The sequence below is a fragment of the Chionomys nivalis genome, chromosome 18 (assembly GCF_950005125.1).
Source record: "Chionomys nivalis chromosome 18, mChiNiv1.1, whole genome shotgun sequence".
Classification (NCBI taxonomy): Eukaryota; Metazoa; Chordata; class Mammalia; order Rodentia; family Cricetidae; genus Chionomys; species Chionomys nivalis.
In genome coordinates, this window is record NC_080103.1 from 52,256,602 (window position 1) to 52,270,000 (window position 13,399).

General features: G+C 38.9%; 1 protein-coding gene across 3 annotated transcripts in view; it reads right to left on the minus strand.

The window, feature by feature from the left end:
* Positions 1-5,584: 5,584 nt before the first annotated feature.
* Positions 5,585-13,399, minus strand: part of Sh3glb1 (SH3 domain containing GRB2 like, endophilin B1) — a 29,010-nt gene continuing 21,195 nt past the window's right edge. For all 3 annotated transcript variants that reach the window (XM_057792919.1, XM_057792920.1, XM_057792921.1), the window contains 4 exons: positions 10,989-11,078; positions 10,454-10,554; positions 6,374-6,602; positions 5,585-6,050 (listed from right to left, as the gene is read on the minus strand). In XM_057792919.1, coding sequence (XP_057648902.1) covers positions 5,943-6,050; positions 6,374-6,602; positions 10,454-10,554; positions 10,989-11,078 — 528 coding nt within the window. In that variant the 3' untranslated portion in view covers positions 5,585-5,942. The remainder of the gene's footprint in view (positions 6,051-6,373; positions 6,603-10,453; positions 10,555-10,988; positions 11,079-13,399) is intronic.

Genomic DNA, 13,399 nt, shown 5'->3' on the forward strand with positions numbered 1-13,399 from the left:
GATTACACACAAAAGCCAACACATATCAAAGTACATGCTGTTGGGATTGACCTGGTACAGCTCAGTAGAGAAAATGTCACTAGGAAATGAGACAAGGATGACACAGTAGCCCTAAAATGCTGTGTGGTGGGCTGTAATGAGACAAGGCCTCCTACAACTGTCAGTCCAGGCCCTGAGCAGTCATTTGTCTTGGCCTCATAAACCTCAAGTTTGTCTTATCACCCCTCATCGCTGAGCAGTGTGGCTCATAACCAGCAAACCAGTACGCTAATTTAATCGTATTGGGATTCACCCAACTGTTAAAATGAGTTGCTTCTCTGGGCTTTATCTGTACTGCAGTTCTAACCCTAGAACAGGAACCTTTCTTGAAATACTGTCAGCAAGCTAAATTCATCAGTGCAGGCTAATCAGTTCTTCTATGTGTTCTGATCTGTGGAGATGATCCTGCAGTTAGCTAACTAAAATCACCCCCACTGAACGGAGTCTTCGGAAGGCCAGTCTTCCACAGCACACAAGCAGGGCAGCCACAGTTAGAAGTTTGGTAGGCTAATGTACTCCCTCCCCTTAAAAAGACCACTGCTACAAAGGCATGATTGTGCTGGATATCCCACTAGACACTTCCTTGAGACTATTCTGAGTGCTTGACTGGCAAAATGAGCCAGGACTGTATAAGCAGACTGTGTAGGTACAGTAGAACATACAAGATAGCGTTCAGTCAGTGGGACAACTGTCAGGGAAACTATTTACAATGACTGATTCTTGACAATAGCAATTGTTCTGATACACTTATTTGGAAATCTGCTAATTTTTAAAAATATATTTATTTATTATATATTGGGTACCACCAGCTCTGTTTATAAAGTAGCTGGTCTTCAATTCTGCCAGGTCGTTTCTATTACTTCCATTCTAGAGATGAGGGCCCTGAGAGTTCTAATGACTAACATCAGACAGCCAAGGGGAAAAGCCAACACTGTCTACATTTCCAAGTGCACTTGGTGATGCTCTCTAAACACCAGCCTGTGTCAAAACTACCACAGATTCCAGCCTAAGACTGTTTCTTCCTATCACCCCAGCAAAAATAAAAAAAAAAGTGCATCTTCCAGGAGACTGAGTAGACACTACAGGTAGGTTAGCAGTACAAACATTTCCAAAGTATCACAAAGCCCATGCCAGGAGAGAAGAATGAAGACCGATTACTGTTGACTTTCAACTGTCTTTTTCAAACCAATGACACTGAGAAATTCAGCTGGAAGCTCCTCCCCCATCACACCCCACCTGTATCTACTGCATTCCCTCATACACTGCTGAGAAAGAGCGCAAAGGACTAAATGTCTTCTAGGGGGCACGGCACGGTGGCAGGGGCAGGAGCTTTTTCTACCAGCAACTTCACTTCATAACACTTGAGGAAATAATTAGGAACACAAAGGGTTAATAGCACAATGTTCTTAAAAGCAGTTTATTAGTGAAAAACTGGAAACCTAAAAATTTAACAGTAGTTCAATAAAATGTGGCACATATGAAGAAACGGCATGCAGTCATTAAAGAATGTAGAAATACATATGACAGCAAGATCGTCATGGTACTGTTGAGTGAAAAAGTTACAAAACAGCATGGACAATTGATCCCATTAAAAAAATCTCTAAACGTGTAGTCTGGAGGCCACACGCCTGTCACAGCACCTCTCCTCTGATGGTGAAATCGTAGGCCATTTTTCTATCTTTACCTCTAAATTTTTTCTTTTTGTCAGCATTTTTGACTTGTATTAATAAAAAAGCATTAACAATTCTTAAAAAGTCTATACTCTGATGTAGGAATAAGCACAGCTTAGCAACCTGAGGTACAGAGATGTAGATATGTTAGTCTATACTGCTTTACTGGTTTGTCTGGGTGTTTTTTGATGCTAAACACCAGTTCAAAGGCACTGTGTGGAAATAAGGTGGTTAAAACTCATCTTTCTGTAGACCAGAGGTTCTCAACCTTCTTAATATTGCAACCCTTTAATACAATTATTCATGTTGCAAAGACTCCCAACCACAAAACTATTTTTATTGCTACTTTATAACTGTAATTTTGCTGTTATGAATTGTAATGTAAATATCTGATATGTAGATGGTCCTAGGCGACCACTGTGAAAAGGTTGTTTGATCCCAAAGGGGTTGCAACCCACAGGTTGAGAACCGCTGCTTTAGACAGATGGGTCCACATTCCTAGAGATCTTATATGGCACCCAGTTCCTGGCATCCTAAGCAATACTTTTTACTGACACTAAATGCATCCTTCCACCTTCATACCCACTTTTAAGACTGGTCTGAAAGTATCTCAGCCCATTAGAGTGATGGTAAGGCTTACAGAAGGCAAGGGGACGTTGTCAAGATATGACAAATTGCAGGTGCCTGAGGGTGGAAGGCCTGCTCTGTTAGCTCTGCAGTGTTTCTCAACATGACTGCAGCAGGATCACACGAAAGGCTTACTGTACAACTGGGAGGCCCTGCTTCCAGAATTTGGCTCAGTAGATCTTGTGGGGTAAGACACAGGTATTAGCAGTTTTTTTCCTTTTACCCAACATGTATTTATTGAGCACATACCAAGAGTCAGGCTGTGTGCTAAGAGTAATTTATGATTAACAGAATTAAAGTCGCTATCTTAGGCTACATTCTAGAGTGTCAGGTACATGCTAAATAAATAAATTATAAAAACAATATAATTACAACTAACAGAACATAATAAAGAAAGTAAAATTCCTTTTGTCTTAAAATATTTAAAAACCTGTCACAGAGAACGTTAACACTACTAATTCCACAGGCCCATGTAGACAAAAGTATAAATAAGGTAGGATATTTGAAAACAGCAATCAGCATTTTGACACGGTTCCGGGCAATGCTGATACTGCTGGTTTGAGGTCTTGTACTCCAGGACAAAGTGGAGAAGGGAAGCCTGGCATTTTCCTTAGCTTCAGAGTTCCATGGGGAGAGGAGTGCCATGCAGAGAAGGAGAGCCTGGAGCAGAGCTGGCTGGCAGCTATTCTCCTCTTGATGGTTCTTCTCTCTGGCTTGTGCAACTAGGCAAACTTTCAGGTATTGGGGAGATAAACAAGTGGATTTCCAGGGACATGTGTCAACAAGTGTAGTACTCTGTGAAGACTCGGCACAACAAGTCTCCTGTCTCACCCTGTCATCTTCTCCCTGCTACACTGTACCTGGGAAGCAGCCTTCCAACACTAGTCCCTTTGTTCCTGTTAGCTGAAGGTTAACCCCAGACTGGAGGACAGGCTGGATCATACTGGGGATGCTGGCCCTAGGTACTTCCCTTGTTCCCCAGAGTGAGGTACATTCTCACTTTAGGAACCTAATCTGCAATATGAATTTTTTTTATTAGCACCATGAAAATGTTTTAACTATAACCTGTGTGGGTTATATTACTTTAAGGACAAAGGTGGATAAAATCCATTTCTTTTTCAATTTGTGGAGAGCCTATAAATACCTCCTTGTTTATTATTTCATGAATATATGCACCCTTCACTCAATACTGTGTTATTGAATTACACTCAGGGGCCAAGGGTTTGTTTACATAACTCTGAACTGCACCATGAATTAATAGGCTTCCCAAGAGCTTTCTTCTATGCTTAACAATCTCCTTGGGCCTTTACCTGAGAAAAAACTAAACTTGTAACTTTAAACCAAAACCAAAATTAAACAAAACACCCAACCAAACAATACAACCTCATTAAAAAAACAACAATAAAAATAGAAGACCATGCCTAAAGAATATGGTGGACTTGTGGTACACAAAGAGACAAGGAGCCTCTGATCCTTTAATGCTACCATATGAATTTTATGGTAGCTGGGTGCAGCCCCAGGTGCCAACACTGCTGATGGAAAGCAGAAGGCCCCACTACAATCCTCACACTGAGTGTGGTGGGGAGAACTAGATCTGGCTGGATTTGAAGTGGGTGGAGAGCAGACTTGACAGGGACAAAGCACAGCACAGGTGTGAGAGATGTTTCTCTAGTCCAGTCACAAAGCCCGCACACTATGGTGTCAAGAAGCTAGCTAGCTACAGGGACTGGAAAGTGTCATCTGTCTTTATAAAATGTTTACTATGTGCTAGGTTTTCACTTAAGAGCAAAAGATACAAAGTAACACTTGTGAAAGAGTCTCCTATTAGGTGACATAACTATTACCTCAATTTTACCTTTAAAAAGATCGTAGTTATGAATCTGAGTTGAAACCCAAGGAGCGCAGTATGTGAGGAAGGCAGGATATGACCCCAGGATCAATTCACTCCATATATATATTTTCTTCTGTATTGTTCTATTTCCCCCAAACTAAATTTGCTGAACTAAAGATGCTATTTAAATTCACCCAAATTTTTATAGTTCCTTAAAACCTAAATCTGGACAAATCTAACAGATGGTATTAAAAAAAACTTCACTTGATCCCATCTTGAGCAGCTTCTGGAGTTCTTTAAGTATGTAACTCAGTGAGAATCAGAGCCTTACCCAACTATAAAACTTCAGAAGAATGCATCTTACCACATAGAAATAAAGGGGCTGTTAAAGTTGGCACCAAGAGCTACATTATCCATGTTTACCGAGCTCTTAGGCACTCTTAGCACGAATGGATGTTTACAACTGCCATTTAAATATCCACCTTCTTAGAGTTGAAAAGTTTACAATTCAAGAGTCTCTGAATAAATAAATGAATTATACTTTTGAACTTTATTGTTAAGCTAATCTGAAGAAACTTGTGCTCTCTTGGTTCCAAGCCCAGTCCATCTTTTTCTTTCTATCTGGGCCTACTTCTGACTTCTTAGATCTGAAGCAGGCAGTTCCTAGCACAGTACTTTCTAGTTCTTCCATCACAGTATTAGTCCTGTTAGAGGTGAAGTTCTCTGTCTTCTCTAGGAGCATCTGTTCACAGCACTACACTTGGTTGATAACAAAGTACCTGGTCCTCCACAAATGTTTCTTGAATGGATGGACAGATGGAAGAACGATGAGGATTGAAGACCTAACAAAAGAATTTCTCAACTGGCAATTTATAGCAACGATTGATGATGTATACATATATTATGGCCCTCAGAGCAATTCTCTGGCTTACAACATGTCATTAGTATTTCCAGAGGGTTATTCCATAACCAGAGACTCAGTGAAGATAAACTACACTCACTAAGTATGATTAACACTATAGTGAAAACTACTCCAGTAATCCTTATTTTTGCTCAATAACAAATCTTTACTGCAGTATAGTATGTTCTCAATGGTTGCATTTCTGATGCATCAAATTGTGCCAACTGAAAAATGTCAGGATTATTCTTAGTGAATGTATTTGTCCCCAGTGTTCTGCAACCTTAACAACATTATGAAATAAAGTAATATTTTTCAAGGACTTAGGTTTAAAAGAGACTTTCAAGTAGTGCTTTAAAAATAAACAAACCCAACCCAAACCAAATGAAAACAAAACTCCAAAGTCAGGAGACCCCACTAACGCACAGTATTTAAGTCATCTGATTCCTATTGGGCAGCAAGGTAAATATGAGTTTTTACTTTATTCTTTGGCTATTTACCTAAAAAATGAGTCATTAGAATCATGCATAATAAATTTATTTTGCATAAAAGAAAAAGTTTGCCGTTAATGAAAAATTCAGTAGAAAACAATCCTTTTGTTTTTAAATTGGGGCTCAAAAGTAGAAGTTGCTTGTTAGTGAAACCTTGGTAGAAAGAGAACTGTGTAAGAAAACATTCTTGTCATGAAATCTCTAACATAAATCTGTAATGAAGTATTAACCATGCGATTTATTGGCAGAACTGCCAGTTTCTGATGGCTTGTGAATTTTCCTTTTCAGTCCCTTATGACATTAACATGAAAGATACTTAAACCTGCTTTAGAGTTACTGTATATAAATATGGTGTCATGAGGGGTAATCTTTCACGGTCTCCCTATTTAATTGAGAAGTTCTAAGTAGGTAATTGGCACCTTGCCTTTTTGATTTCCTCTCTCCCCCATTAGCCAGTCTGAATCCATTCCAACGACACTGAACACAGTGATTACCTACAAAATATAATATTTCCAATTATTAATTATATTAAAAACAAGCATACTGTAAACAAATCAAATTTATATTAAATATGTTTAAATTATTTTACTATTTAAGGGTTTTAAACATCCAGTTAGCTGAAATTTTACATTTAGCTGAAAAGTTATGGATTTTATCAGTGGCAGTTTCATACAGAGGTAGAACATTTAAAACACGATTTCTACTGATCTACTATACATAATGAAATTTTAAGTGTCAACATCAACAACTGGATTCACAAAGCACTCATAATACATTATTTCCACTTTGTCCTAGTCTCAGACCGGGACTCACTCACCTCGTCTGCCAGAAGTGACAGCTCAGTACTGTTTGCAGCGTCATAATCATAGAGCACCCTGGCCTTCCTGCTTCCACTTGATTCCTTAAGGTCATTGAGGTTGGAAGGAGAAGGGATTACTAGGCTACCGGTTGAAGCCATAGCAGAAGGGCCAATCGCATTTGATAAAGCAGAGGGCACAGGTGTCCCAGAAGTCTGATTGTTGTTAGAAAGATAATTGGATGGAAAACTGTTGGAAAACAAAAAACCGAACCCTCAATTACCTATTTTAAAGTGACTGAAGTTCCTCATTATCACCACTTGGTGGCACCATTTGCTAACTCTAACTTCCCCACTAGGAAGACTTAGAGACACTGATATTTCAGGGAGGAAGTATGGGCTGTCTTCCCCATTTCCTCTTGGGTAGCACTCAAACATAAAATCCTTGAAGGCTTGCTTCGAAGCTGTCTCTCTCTATTGACTTAAAGAACATTTTGGCTCACATTCCTTCCTGGGTCAGTGTGTGTGGATACTTAAATGCTGCCAAGATACATATGCTCTGTGTGAGTGTGTGTATAGGTATATATACACACATGTATGCATGTATGTATGTAAGTAATATTAATCTCTTTTCTTCTCTGTGAGGAAGCAAAATAAATAAAAACAAAGAAAAGCTAAAGAGTAGGTAGTATTGTAAAAATGAAATTTCTTTAATTTTTTTGGGAAATATCTTATTACCTGAGCTTTATCACAAAACCAATATATTACATTTTCCTATCAGCCAAGTAATAAGTATGCTATAATTATTTTAAGGGGCATGCAGATTCAGAGATTAAAATGTTCAAGTTAATTTATTATGATAATTATGATGAAATGCAAGACTCAAAAGGAGAATATGGCAAATTTCATGAGTTAATTTTTCTATTATTTTAAAAGGAAAAACCACTTACTACAAACAAGGGACACAGTCTAGCTTCCACTGCATTTTAAGACTGCTTATCCAGCAATGCTCTATTGAAACAGTCGGCCTGTGCATGCTGTGAGATGCTCTCCTACCGAGTTATACACCCTGGCCCATAGTTATGCTTTAGTCAATCTATTCATTAAAATATACAAGGCCTTTCACCTGGTAAACTGTATGAAATTCATGCCTATGGAAAAATAACATTTGTTCTTAATTTTTTTTAAGATTTATATGTATAAATGTCTTGCCTGCACACATGTATGTGCACCACACATTTGTGTTGGATCCCTGGAACTGGGGTTACAGATGGTTGTTGGGAATAGAATCTGGGTCCTCTCAAGAACAAATTTTCTTAACCACGAGCCACCTCTATAGTCTGATAAGATTGTCTTTATGATCACTGTGCCACCAAGAAATCAGTCAGCTACCAGCAACATCCCCTTTATTACTTTATTTCCTTAAGCCATGTTTCTCTCCTTTACTGCTCTTACGGCTGGATCTAGAGATGAAGGGTGTAGGGATCCTAAGCTTCTCATTCCCACTCTTCTCGAAGTAACTCTCCAGAACTTCACATTATTTTTTTAAGTTTTTTTTTTATTAATTTATTTATTTATCTTGTATACAATATTCTGTCTGTATGTCTGCAGGCCAGAAGAGGACATAAGATCTCATTACAGATGGTTGTGAGCCACCATGTGGTTGCCAGGAATTGAACTCAGGACCTTTGGAAAAGCAGGCAATGCTCTTAATCGCTGAGCCATCTCTCCAGCCCCAACCTTCACATTATTTTAACTGTATACTGTCCACCACCTTTTGTTGCAAACACCTGAAGATGTTTATTTCTAAAATGTAATTCCTGACTACACCAAATGATACTACATCTTAATTCTTGGTGATTCTAAGAGCCATACATACAGACAATTCCTCAAAACTTTAGCCTCCTATGTCCATGAACCTCTTGTCGATTTTACACGAGATCCCAGTTGCTATGCTGCCTCATACTCCCATCAAGACCTTATTAATTTCAGTAACTGTAAGCTGAATAAGCAGTTGCCGGGATTTTGGACATGTGCCATGACATCTGACCCTCTTGGAAAATGTATCTCGACGAAAAGGTTCCCACTTCTGTCACTGGTCCTTAATGGGAGACAGAGGCAGGATGGGCCGTCTTCACCAGAACAGCACTGGCTTGACTTTGTGCAGTGCTACACCTCAGCACCAGCCATGAAGCTCTGTCTGAGTGGCTGAGTGCCAAGGACTTGGTGGCTTTAAGAGAATTAAATATGAATGGTTAGCAAGCGCAGCCCATCTGCTGGACTTCCAGAGTATCTGGCACAGTGGGAAGGAACTGTTATAATTCCTCAGGCTTAAAGTGCTCTGCCTTCAGACACGAATACCACTAACAAAACTAACAAACACTAAGAATGTACAGATGTGAACCAGGCAGAACTACCAGATCTAAAAATAACAGGCTACAGTTTATTTTGAAGATCTAAAATTAGCTTTTGTGATGTTGGCTAACTTTGGTCTAGGCCTACATCTGAAGGATACGTTTTCAGAACGGACAAGGCAGTGACCCTTTTAAACAGTATTTCTTGACATAGTATTTTAATGTTTTCCTTCTCACCTATTACTCCTCTTAATGGTTATATAAATGCCAAACACCTTTTAATGATTTACTTTTAAGGCAACCTTGTCAACTTCTCTAGCCTTACAACCAATTCCTTCCTCCATTCACTGCTATGCTTTCACTAGAATGAAGTATTGGTGATTACTTAAAGAGAACCTTGCTGCTTCTCTTTCCTCCGTACCCTGGTTTGCTTGTAACATTCTCTGCCTTGTTCTTCATCTACATGTCTCCCAGTAAAATAACTCCACCAGGAGAACTCAGCTAGATGCAGCTGGGTCACAAATAGACGTCCTCACAACACCCTGCTCCTTCCCATTTTATATGGCTGGTCTATCCATAGCTGGTGCTCTGCTTAGACTTTATATTATCTCCAATGTCACCTTACAACGTGAGCTCCATCAGGGCAAGTACCTAGCTTGTTTTGTTTGCTGATATAACTCCAGAATGTACTTGGGGCCTAAGGCAGGTATTATATAAGTATTTGAGAATTAACTGATTCAACTATGGGCTTTATATACTATTTTGCTTTAAGGTACATTATCATACTTGAAATAATTGTGTAAGGGGCTCGAGGTCTTTGGATTATTCCAAAATTAATATGAAGAATTAACTTACCTTTAAGGTAACAAAGTATTAATGTAGCTGTATTTATCTTCTTCAACTAACAGCAAAAAGTATTCAGTAGTAAGAGAAAAGTTAAGTCTCAAATACATCTACTTTAAATAGCACTAAAAAATTATTCCCTTAATTATTTTCTCATCTCTGGTAACATTGATTTCTGTTACTTCAAAAGTCTGATAATTACAAAACAAAACAAAAAGGAATTGTATACAAACTAACAAAATCCTTAACTCTTTCAATTGTCATCCCTGCTATTGGATTATAGATAAAAATCTTAAATATTTTTTATTAAATTTCAGTTATTTTCTGTGGTATGTGCATGTATGTGCGCCAAGGTGGGCATGTAGTGGTCAGAGGACACTTTCCAGGTGCCAGTTCTCTCCAGCTACCATGTGGGTTCTGGGAACTGAACTCAAGCCATCAGGGCTGGCAGCAGGAGCCTCTTTACCCACTGAGCCAGCTCACCAGCCTCACTCATAAAAAATGAAAACATGTGAACTTCTTTCATCAGGACTTAAAAAAAGAAGTCTTTTTTTTTGTTGTTACTATGCAAAGTAATGAGATTTATCTCAGCATTTTCATGTATACGTGTTATGCTTTGCTTTCATTCATTTTCTTCTCTAATGCCCTCCCTAATGTCCCTGCCAACCTCATGTTCCTGCTAAACCTGTGTCCCTGTAAGTCTCGTGTTCCCAGGCCCAGAAGTGGGGCTTTTCTTGTCTCTGCCCATCACGTTGCTGTCAGGGTGCTGGGATTACAGATGCATGCTGCTGAGTCTGCTTTATTCAGGTCCTCCTGCTTGTGGGCTTAGTGCTCACTCACTGAGCCTCCTTTCCAGTCTCCACTTGACCCACATGACTTTCATATAGGAAAAGGAAATTGCTACCTTCCCAGTTGTTTCTGGAGGTCTAACATGTACTGGTAACACTGTGCATAGTATGTCATCTGGGCTTCTACGAAGTCATTCAGACAGCGGAGATGATGGGCCTGCAATGGAAAAGTTACAGTCAGTTCTCAGTTCTTCAAATGGCACAAGCCAGGAGGAACAAAGGATAACACTGTCACGAGGGAGGTAACCTGCAGTATCCTACTACAAAGCTGATTAATGCTCATATTCCGATCAGGTTTATTAGGTCTAATTACTGGTGATCAATATATTGACAAACTTTGTTTAGCCAAGAAGAAGCAACATGAAGATTTATGAAACGGGCAAAATGGGTGATGATATATAAAATTTTAATATTTCTTCAGATTGCTTCTAAAATCACACACTTCAAACTCTCCTTGATAGATAACTATGCAAGAAGCTTTCCTTAAAGGCAGTGTCTGTTATGTAGCTCAGGGTGTCTTTAACTTCACAAACTCCTTAGCTGCCTAAGTGCTGTCTCAGCGTCTTTTGTTCAGAATGATTCAATACTCACGTGTGTACTGCTGATTCCCTCTAGCAGAAGTCGGGTAATCTCTGCTTGACGATCAAATTCACTTTGAGTTATTCGTAATTCCTGTTCAGACTTAAATCAGAATACACTTTCAGGGTCTCATTAGAAGATTTAGTTTACTTTACACAGGACCCCTCAAAAAATCCCTCAATATACTCCAAATAAGAATTTGAAGATCCCCTAACTTTCTGTGTGTGTGTATGCGCGTGCGCGCCTTAACTGGTTTTCCTAATTGTGTCGCCAAACACAATGAACAGAATTTATTCCTCACCCACACCTGACTCATGCCAAAGCTTTACAGTCTGAAGACATATTATGACAGTCATGATATCGTATACCTTTTCTAGTATTTTTTTATAAAATCCTCAGTACCATATATAGTTTTATAAGTATAAAACAATATTATGTTCAAAAATTCCAATTTATTACTGTGTGCTTTTCTCCTCCATACTTAAAGTTAACAACAGTCGTCAATTTCAAAGCCAAAGGATTTCCACCTCTTGTGTTTAGTTAATAACCACTTGTTGCTAAGACAGTTCTTGATTGTCTTACAATTTAACTCTTTTACAATTTCTCTCTAAAGTATGTACAACAGGCTTTAGTCAGGAGCATTGTTTATTAAGATTAGGGTTTAAAAGTTTCCTAGCAGTTACGGCTGGTCTTCAGTGTGCTAATACACTGACTCAAGGAAAAGGAAGTCCACTAAGACCCTGATTTGATGATACAAATACTCTTCGAGTCACCAAGATCCAGCCGCTGACTTTGGAAAGGAGAAGTAGGTGGTGCTGCTGGCTTCTGTTTGGTGCAGGAACAAAACAGTTTACTGTAAAGTTAACAAAATCTAAATATACTAAATCCTGGCATTAAAGATGTCAAAACTTTGGTTAGAAGTAGCTGGTAGGAAAATGAGGAGGAAAAATTAAACTTCACAGTTTATTTGAAACAACAAGCTTAACTCCACTACTGGAAACCATCGCTAGTGAGAGTCTCCAGCATAGTGACCCAAAGGCAGACAACTGACATCACTTCTTAGATGTATTAGAGCAAGGTCAAACTCTTTCCTCCCATAGCCTTCTTTCTTTTATTCTTTGGGGACAAAAGTGACCCCATAAGTCAGCTAACAAAGAAGTGCACGGTCAGTCAGTTGATCTACCATCCTACTGGTGGCAGAACTTGGGGAGGGGGATTAAGTAAACACTGATCACTAGACTAGATTTATAAAAATAAGCTTGAATTGTATTACACAATAATTAAAGTTAATATATTAACTTCAAGTCAAGCCAAATACTTTAGGAGGCCTAAAGTCAATTTTCTCTGGAAGGCAGTAGGAAACAGAAAAAAGTTCATGGAAAGAATCAGTGTTCTTTTCCCAGAAGGCATAAAAAACATCAATCACCTCAGGTCACACTTGTTACCACACTACTGTTCTGCTTGATGGACTACAAAATAGCTTTTCTTAATAGAAAAACCTCCAGGAAACCCAAATAAATGAACTTCAAAGGTAAAGTGGGCTCGATGCACACAGGTGTTTGTGAAAGTGCAGTCTGATGTATGAACATGACTACTTGCATACAAACATAAAGAAATGACAAGCTTAGGTGTCAGCTGAAAGTGAGCAAGACACATGAGACTTGAAATGATGACAATGCTGTAATGGCCAGAAAAGGAAACAAAGACAGTATTATCTCATTAAAGCCATGGCATTAGTCTTCTAAGTCTGAAAAAATTTAATGTTAACTTCAGCTGAACAGCACCATACTATGAAGCCTGGAGAGTCACACTGCACTGTCCAGACTTGAGATTCTGAGAAAGTAAACAGCAGGAATGAGCCTCATCTCTTCAACAAGCTCCAGTATAACTTCAAGGTTGCTATAAATAGTCAAATGTCCTGAACTGTCTATCTACCTGACCAATATAATAAAGAATAATAAGCATCATCTGATATGGGAAGTCCTTATGTTGCTTTGATTGGTTAATGAATAAGAAAACTGCCTTGGCCTGTGATAGGGTAGAGCAGAGCTAGGTGGGGAAAACTAAACTGAATGCTGGGAGAAAGAAGGCAGAGTCAGGAGACACCATATAGCTGCTGCCAGGAACAGACAAGCCGGAACCTTGCTGGTAAACCACAGCCACGAGGCAATACAAAGATTAACAGAGATGGGTTAAATTAAGATGTAAGAGCTAGCCAATAAGAAGCTAGAGCTAACAGGCCAAACAGTGATTTAATTAATACAGTTTCTCTGTGTTTTTTTTTTTTTCAGGAGTCTGGGTGGTCAGGAAATGAACAGGTGGCCTCTCCAACAACAATCATCAGTTTAATGAACAAGAAATGACAAAGAAGAGAGGCTTAGAGACAATGAATTTTACCAATAATCATTGATCTTCTAGAGTGT